Consider the following 8,578-nt stretch of genomic DNA (forward strand, 5'->3'; position numbering starts at 1 on the left):
GCCTAAAAGTCCACCTTCGGGTTAACATCCGCACCCCTTCCAGTATTAAGTTGCAAACAACAGACAATTGCATTAAGTATTGTGCGTAATGTAATCAACACAAATATCCTTAGACAAAGCATCAATGTTTTATCCCTAGTGGCAACATCACATCCATAACCTTAGAACTTTCTCGTCACCGTCCCGCATTCAATGGAGGCATGAACCCACTATCGAGCATAAATACTCCCTCTTGGAGTTACAAGTATCAACTTGGCCAGAGCCTCTACTAGCAACGGAGAGCATGCAAGAACATAAACAACACATATATATATGATAGATCAATTAATCAACTTGACATAGTATTCCATATTCATCGGATCCCAACAAACACAACATGTAGCATTACAAATAGATGATCTTGATCATGATAGGCAGCTCACAAGATCTATACATGATAGCACAAGAGGAGAAGACAACCATCTAGCTACTGCTATGGACCCATAGTCCAAGGATGAACTACTCACGCATCAATCCGGAGGCGGGAATGATGATGTGGAGTCCTCCGGTGATGATTTCCCTCTCCGGCAGGGTGCCGGAGGCGATCTCCTGAATCCCCCGAGATGGGATTGGCGGCGGCGGCGTCACAGTAACTTTTCTCGTATCGTGGCTCTCGGTGCTAGGGTTTTCGCGACAGAGAGAATAAATAGGCGAAGGGGCAGAGTCGGGGGACGCTCGAGGGGCCCACCCCATAGGGCGGCGCGGCCACCCGTCGCCCCTCTTTGTCTCCTCTTCGGACTTCTGGAAGGCTCCGTGCAAAATAAGACCGTGGGCTTTTGTTTCGTCCAATTCCGAGAATATTTCCTGTGTAGGATTTCTGAAACCAAAAACAGCAGAAAACAGAACCGGCGCTTCGGCATCTTGTTAATAGGTTAGTGCCGGAAAATATATCAAAATGATATAAAGTGTATATAAAACATGTGAGTATTGTCATAAAACTAGCATGGAACATAAGAAATTATAGATACGTTTAAGAGGTATCAAGCATCCCCAAGCTTAGTTCCTACTCGTCCTCGAATAGGTAAACGATAACAAGGATAATTTCTGAAGTGACATGCTACTATCATAATCTTGATCAATACTATTGTAAAGCATATGAAATGAATGAAGTGATTCGAAGCAATGGTCTAGATGATGACTAAACAACTGAATCATATAGCAAAGACTTTTCATGAATAGTACTTTCAAGACAAGCATCAATAAGTCTTGCATAAGAGTTAACTCATAAAGCAATAGATTCTTAATAGAAGGTTTTGAAGCAACACAAAGGATAATTAAGTTTCAGCAATTGCTTTCAACTTGTAACATGTGTATCTCATGGATAGTTGTCAACATAAAGCAATATAACAAGTGCAATAAGTAAACATGTAAGAATCAATGCACACAGTTGACACAAGTGTTTGCTTCTAAGATAGAAAGAAGTATGTAAACTGACTCAACATAAAGTAAAAGAAAGACCCTTCGCAGAGGGAAGCATGGATTACTCATGTGCTAGAGCTTTTTATTTTGAAAACATGGAAACAATTTTGTCAACGGTAGTAATAATTCATATGTGTTATGCATAAAACCTCTTATAAGTTGCAAGCCTCATGTATCGAATACCAATAGTGCCCGCACCTTGTCCTAATTAGCTCGGATTTCCATGGATTATCATTGCATTACATATGTTTCAACCAAGTGTCACAAATGGGTACCTCTATGCCACCTGTACAAAGGTCCAAGAAGATAGATCGCATTTGATTTGTCAGTTTTGATAGATCTCAACTTGAGGACATCCATACCGGGACAACATAGAAAACAGATAATGGACTCCTCTTTAATACTTAAGCATTCAACAACAGATAATATTCTCATAAGATGAGAGGTAAGGTCACCATGTAGATAAGTGGTGAGGCTAAACCTGAGCTCGTATGAAACCAAACAAACTGAGCTTTACGTTTTTGCTGGGTCAAAAACTTCAAATCAGGCAACCAAATAACAGACTAAATCTTCACCGTAACCGGTCTGAAACGAGATGTAGATTTGTTCTCAGTAGGGTAGTGGTGCAAATTCGCCTTATGTTATCCGGGAGACAATGGTTGGCCGGAAATCTCAATTTGGAGGCTCTCGCGTGAGGATGGATCGTGCTGCAGCAGTCGGGAAGCAGCTGGGGGAACAATCCATGCGTCGTTGCGTCGATCTATGTTCACCTTGCAGCAGTAAGCGGCGACCGCTGGCTCCTGTTCTATTGTCAGCACCGAGCAAGCACAGAGCAGACAGCAGATGCGGCAAATACTCCTATCCAAACGGACGCGTTGGAGTGTCCGTTTTTGGTTGTTTGGATCGGTCTCTGGAAACGCGGCTAGACGAAAATGTCTGTGGCTTTTTTTTTTGTTCCCCAACGCGCAGGAGACTCAAATCACTATTCCTCTTTTCTATAGTACTAGTTGGCCATGAACCAGCCTGGCGAGCTCCGCCCCGTCCCGGCGGCCTCTGCCCCCGCCCCGGCGACCTCCGCCCCGCCACGGCTTGTCCCGCCCGTGCTCGCCACGTACCGGCAGGCCACGCTCGGCCACGGCTCGCCGCGTCCCAGCAGGCCACGCCCGCGGCCAGCTCCGCCCCGCCCGTGGCTCGTGCGGCCGGCGTCGCTCCCGCCTGTGCCCGCCCCCGTCCGTGGCCGGCCGTGCCCGCATGTGCCCGCTCGTGCCGCCCCCGCCTGTTCCAGCTCCAGGGCCGACGCGGCCGGCGCTGCCCCGCCCCCGGCCGTGGCCGACGCGGCCGGCCCCGCCCGTGCCCACGCTCGTCGCGGCGAGCTCCGCCCACGCCCGTGCCCGCGCCCGTTGCGGCGAGCTCCGCCCACGCCCGTGGCTCACGCTGCCGGCGACCGTGCCCACGGCGGCGTGGCAAGCGGCCGGCGTCCGTTCCCGCGGTCGTGCTCGCGGCGAGCTCCGCCCATGCCTGTGGCTCGCGCGGTCGGCGCCCGTGCCTGCGCGGCCAGCGACCGTGCTCGCGGCGGTGCTGCGAGGGGTCGGCGCCCGTGCTCGCGGCCAGCTCCGCCCACGCCCTTGGTCGTCGCCCTGCCCGTCACCGTCGACGAGCTTTGCCGCCGGAGCTCATTTTGGCAGCGGCAACTTCCGGTAGAGATGAAAAAAAGGAGGAGTCGACGCCGGGGTACGCCATACGTGGGCGGCGGCAGTTGGCCAGGCCAGCCAAACTCAGGTGGCTATTCCGGTCATATTCATGGGAAAAAAGGAGACATAGGAGAGAGAAGATGTGGGGTCAGGCGGATAGAAACGGACGCCTGGAGCCACACGAAACTGTCCGGGCAGACGCAAAGCGCCGTCCAGATTTGGGTCAGCTTTGGGACAACCAGGACAATAATATTGATGGCTTTTTGGGTATGGGTGTCTCCGTTGGATGCTGCTTTTACCAAAACGGACGCGTGCTTTGAGAAGTTTGCCCTCGCTCAACACCTAGAGGTCGGAATGCCTGTTGCACTTCTTCTACGAAGGCGACATGAGCGTCAGAGTGTTCGAAGACTCATCATTTCATAGTCGTCACTACCATAGGGACGACTCCGACGAAAACAACGACAACAGTGACGACGTCGACGGAGTTCTAGGGCGTTCTTTCTTTGCAGCTAAGATATCGAGTGTCAGTTGAAGCGACTAGTGTAGGGTTATATCGCAACGAAGAGGCAAGGACCATATATAACCCTACAATTTATCTAGCTTGGGTGACTGGGTGTTCTTTCTTCGCAGCGAAAAGTTAGGGGCCAACACAACCCAGTAGTTAGGTTTTCTCATTTTGCGTTGTTTCAAATTATGTCCCAAAACATATGGTAAATGTTTCTATCTATCAATGAAAAAAATTGCGAACATAAAATGCGTCGGGCAGATGGGTTATCCGACACAAACAGTCGATCAATTGTGGCTGGAAGACCGATTTCGTGTCCACGACCCAACTTAAAGAGATATAGATGGTTACTTTTTGTGACCGGAATATAGCGATCCGCTGGAGATACCCTAAGCTTGTCCTCTGTTGAAGTTCATATGCACTTTATGCTGTCGTACAAGTAGGTACATTGTGAGCCCATGTAAGAGGGGTTTGTCCTCTCGATTATGCATATTTAATCTGGAACACAACGGTTGGCTGGAAATCTCAATTTGGATGCCCCCACGTGAGGATCGATCGTGCTGCATCAGTCGGGAGGCAGCGGCAGGAACAATTCATGCGTTGATCTGTGCTCACCTTACAGCAGTAAGCGGCGACCGCTGGCTGCTGTTCCTACCGCGCTCTCGGCTGGTCACAGAGCAGTCAGTAGATAGACATGCGTGTGGGTTTATGGCTAAATATGGAGCCACGATGGTACATGCAGTTTTAAAATGGAATGGTTCCTCGCCAAAAAAAGAAAGAATAGAAACGGGAAGGAAACGGATGCGAGGTGTATAGATCGAAAAAAGTGGAGATGCAGGGTATCGATCCCCGTGCCTCTCGCATGCTAAGCGAGCGCTCTACCATCTGAGCTACATCCCCAAGTTTGTTATTTTTTTTTCGAATTAGTTTGTAGTACTATAGTTGATTATCTGTTCCGACTCACCAAATGAATGACTGAACATGCCGACCCGAGCTTTAAACGTGGGAGTGACATATATAGTTGTTGGATGCGCTGAATCAATGCTTATCACGCCGTGTTTACAAAATCTGCGGGTTATTTTATAAAGCTATTAATCCTAATTGATGGCTTGCAAGAGGTATATAAATATGTGGGGATGACGGTCCGTACCGTGGAAGGCTTTGCCCACCCTCTCTTCCTGCACCGCCGGACGTATCTGTTGGGTACGTTGTGGGATAACTTTAGACTCCTCCATGCTTCGGTCCAAGCCTATCCGACGACAGGCATCGCTTTGCTCGTCAGAAATTAGCCTTCTTGTAAATTCAAATCATAATATGACAAACTTCACCTTGAGACAAATTCATTCTTGTGGCATGAATTTGAATAATCTTCTGAACAACAAAGAACCAACAACACTAGAACATGAAACTCGTGACATGTATTTAAAATCTTCATCAGTACTAGAACATTGCAATGCTGATAACTTGAGATGATGAGCGATAGGTGTACTAGCAGACCTTGACATGTACTCAAAATCTTTATCAAAACAAAAATAATTCATGTTGTTTTACATGCACTTCCATGGTGACGGGACTTTCCGGAAAAAATGAGCAATGATATTTTTGGGGTACGTCAATAGATGCAAGTATGCAGGTTCAGTGTGATCGACAATCATTTCCTTCCCTCAATTATACATTTTGTTTCCACCTCACAGGGCGATGCTCCCATTTTTTTTTTAAAAAAGAGGAAATGGGAGAGATTATTCTGCTTGTGGATAAACTATACAGCACGTTGCACCAGCCTGCAGATTTGCCTCTCTGGTCGTAGTGTAGCTCCATAGATTGCAAGAACTTTTGCAACTTGAATTAAATGGAACACATGATTCTCCTCCAGGCCTCAGGAGGCCTATGATATAGTTCACTTAGCACATAGACCACCTCAATAGTATTGGAACTTTAATTGTATTGGTTGGCTGCAAAACAAATGTTGATGCAACCAGGAAACGTGGATAAGTTGGATCTTAATTTACTATTTAGGGGGAGCATGAGATTTAGCTTTCTGCTGGAATGATCATATATGCATTAGTAATCAAATGTGCCCAACACCCAAATCTGAAACTGCTCCAGATTGTTGGTTAACATATTACAATGTAAATTACAATTACTTAGATACTTTCAGCTACCTCCATTGTCTAGTAATCATGTGATATGTACAAAGTCGAGAAACTAATAAGTCATGTCACAAACAAGAAAATTGGTTGGCTCTGGAGGAAAGAAATATGTCTGGTGCTTCCACTTTCGGTTTCAGATTACATTAAGACTTCTACTTTCAGTACAGAAATCACTCTTTTCTGTTTGCATGACCTCCAAATACAACAGATTTCTACTTCTCCAACAGGTAAATTGAGCAATTGTATAAACCCGAGTGCTTGCGATCATTCATTACTTCATTACAGATATATGGAAATTTTCAAGGTACATTAAAATTTCTTTAAATAATTAATATTATTCCTACGAATCAACCCAGTCTGCCGCAGTCAAGCTCGGTAGCATGAAAGAACTCAAACAAATCTTCTTCACATGAGACTCTGGAGGCATATGAATGATGTAGCCCAGTGAGAATATCACTTCACTAGTTTTATCAAGTATTGCAGCCTGAAAGAACTTGAAAATATGTTTCTTCTACCGCTCCTCAGGAGGCATATGAATGATGCAGCACATTGAACACATATCACTTCACTTCAGTAGTTTCTGGTAGCTCGCTCAGACTTTAACTGGAGCTGCAGGGCTGCAAAAACAGAGACTGATGCAATCAGCCACCTTAGATAAGCTGGTGTTGCAAAAAACAACTAGTTCCTCCTTTCCATAATTCTTGTTCTAGTTTTAAAATTTGAACTACAATCACAACAAGAATTATGAAACAGATGGAGCATATTAACATGGAATTGAACTTTCTTTTAGCAATCCATATAAGAACATTAGTTCTCAGTTTTCATGTCCTGCTCGCTTCATCATCTCAAGTAAAAATCTGAATGAGCTCTGTAGATTCCGCGCCAACTTGGCAACATCTTACAATGTACTTATCAGTCCAAAGATCTCAGAAGCCCCATTGCATAGAAGATGTAAATTGTACATAAGTGCATCAAGCTTTACGTTTTCTTCTAGAGAAAAAAATCAACATCAATTGTCAACCAATCTTGTACACGGTCTATTTTACTGATACAGTGTGGAGATTACATGGTTAATGTGCAGCTTAACGTTATACTTGAATCCATTTTTTGCATAGAAGAGAAAGGTAATCAATGGTATTTGTTGAAGCTACACGAGAAACAAGTAAATTCCAACATTGAGCTGACTCCGACCGAACATGTACCACTATCATGTAAGAAGATTTTTATCAGATATAACGCGGCAATAAAAGTAGAGAGATTTGTATATATCTACAAAAGACAACCAATGAACAAAGTTTCGAGTCAAGGGTTCACCTTGTCGAGCACCAAAGAAGGAGGCCATGCCATGATGTAGGGATACATATCGTCGTGAATGATGGGAAAGAGCTTATTGAGCTCCTCCGTTTCCAGGCAAAAGGATAGGAACCAGCCAGGTAACTTGAGATCCACCTCACAGTAAGCAGACAAGTACACAAAGCCGTTTTCAATCACGATAACCTTGAGTATAACATGATCATCCATGAAACTGCCCCTGAGCCCATCAATGCCCTGCTCCAGCGGAAATATCTTGTCCAACATCCACCTCTCCAAACCATCATTATCGGTTCCCCAGAGCCAAACAACAAGGGTGCGTTTCACAGTGCAGATGACACAGAGCTTCCCATCCCTAGTCTCACCGGCAACAAGTGCTTCTTGCCCTTCCACGTGAGGTAGATTGATCCGAGAGAACTGCATCGTAGCGGTGCTGAGCACGCGCGCCGTGGCTAGACTCTCTGCTACCCAGTAGATGGAGCCATTCACCAGCTTTCCGTTGTCGGGGGTGTACTTCTCGTCCAAAGGCTCCAACACGGGCCGCATGTTTGGAGCGAACACCAACGGGAAAATCTGCCACTCTCTGGTTTCTGACGAGAGGATGGCGGCTTGCGCCCCGTAGTCTTCGTTGCCGACGCAGATAAAGCGGAACGGGCCTTGGTCCTCTTCCGAGGAGAGGACATGGTACTCGGTGCACATGTTTGCGCAGATCTCGTCGGGCGGCGTGGGGAAGAGATGTAGGGCACGCGTCAGGGGGTTGTAGACGGCCAAGCCATCGGCTCTGTTATAGCTGATGAGAACAACGTACCCGTCGTGGCAGTCCTTGATTGACCACTCGGGGTCGGGGCCTTCGTCGTCGGGAAGGCGGGTGAGGAGGAAATCGGCGCCACGGACGGCCGCGGTGAGGTCCGGGTCGGAGCGCAGGCGGACGGGGCGGAAGGCAGGGGTGTCGGAGTCGAAGAAGTCGAGGAATAGGCCGAGGAGTGGGGGCGAGTGGAGGTCGCGGAAGCGGCGGCGGAAGGCGGGGGATGAACGGACGGCGCGGAGGAAGGCGGGACAGGCGAGGGCGGCGCGGACGAGGGTCGGGAGGGAGGGGAGGCGGAGGAATATCTCCCGAAGGAGGTCGTCGCCGAGGGCAGATATGGTGGTCAGAGCAGCTGGTGGGGATTTCGGCGGTGGCGGCTCACATGCCATGGCGAGTTGGCGGCACAGGGAATGGGGAGTGAAGGGTGTCTAGGTTCAACCAAGGACAAAAGAAGAAAGAAGCAAAGAACCGTGAACCCAAGAAAGCCCGTGGAAAAAGGGAGTAGCCAGCTCACGGTCCAGACTGCCTGGAGCCACCGCATGCAAGCGCGTATGACCCTGCATGAGCGTGCGGTGAAGGCTGGAGCGAATTGATTACCATGTCGCCTGGAAGCTAGGCTGAACGCACGCTCCCCCGAACGCGGTCGCTCGAGGAGGAA

General features: G+C 47.8%; 1 protein-coding gene and 1 non-coding gene across 2 annotated transcripts; both read right to left on the reverse strand.

Moving 5' to 3' along the window:
- Positions 1-4,481: 4,481 nt before the first annotated feature.
- On the reverse strand, positions 4,482-4,554 carry TRNAA-AGC. Its single transcript has one exon. It is a non-coding gene; the product is annotated as a tRNA-Ala (tRNA).
- A 1,408-nt stretch (positions 4,555-5,962) lies between these two features.
- LOC124647701 lies at positions 5,963-8,309 on the reverse strand. Its single transcript, XM_047187597.1, has 2 exons — positions 7,119-8,309; positions 5,963-6,421 (listed from the first exon to the last, which is right to left on the reverse strand). The coding sequence occupies exons 1-2, from the start codon at positions 8,307-8,309 to the stop codon at positions 6,404-6,406; spliced, it is 1,209 nt and encodes a 402-aa protein (XP_047043553.1). The 3' UTR covers positions 5,963-6,403.
- Positions 8,310-8,578: the final 269 nt, after the last annotated feature.

This window comes from Lolium rigidum, chromosome 4 (assembly GCF_022539505.1).
Source record: "Lolium rigidum isolate FL_2022 chromosome 4, APGP_CSIRO_Lrig_0.1, whole genome shotgun sequence".
In the NCBI taxonomy this organism is placed as follows: Eukaryota; Viridiplantae; Streptophyta; class Magnoliopsida; order Poales; family Poaceae; genus Lolium; species Lolium rigidum.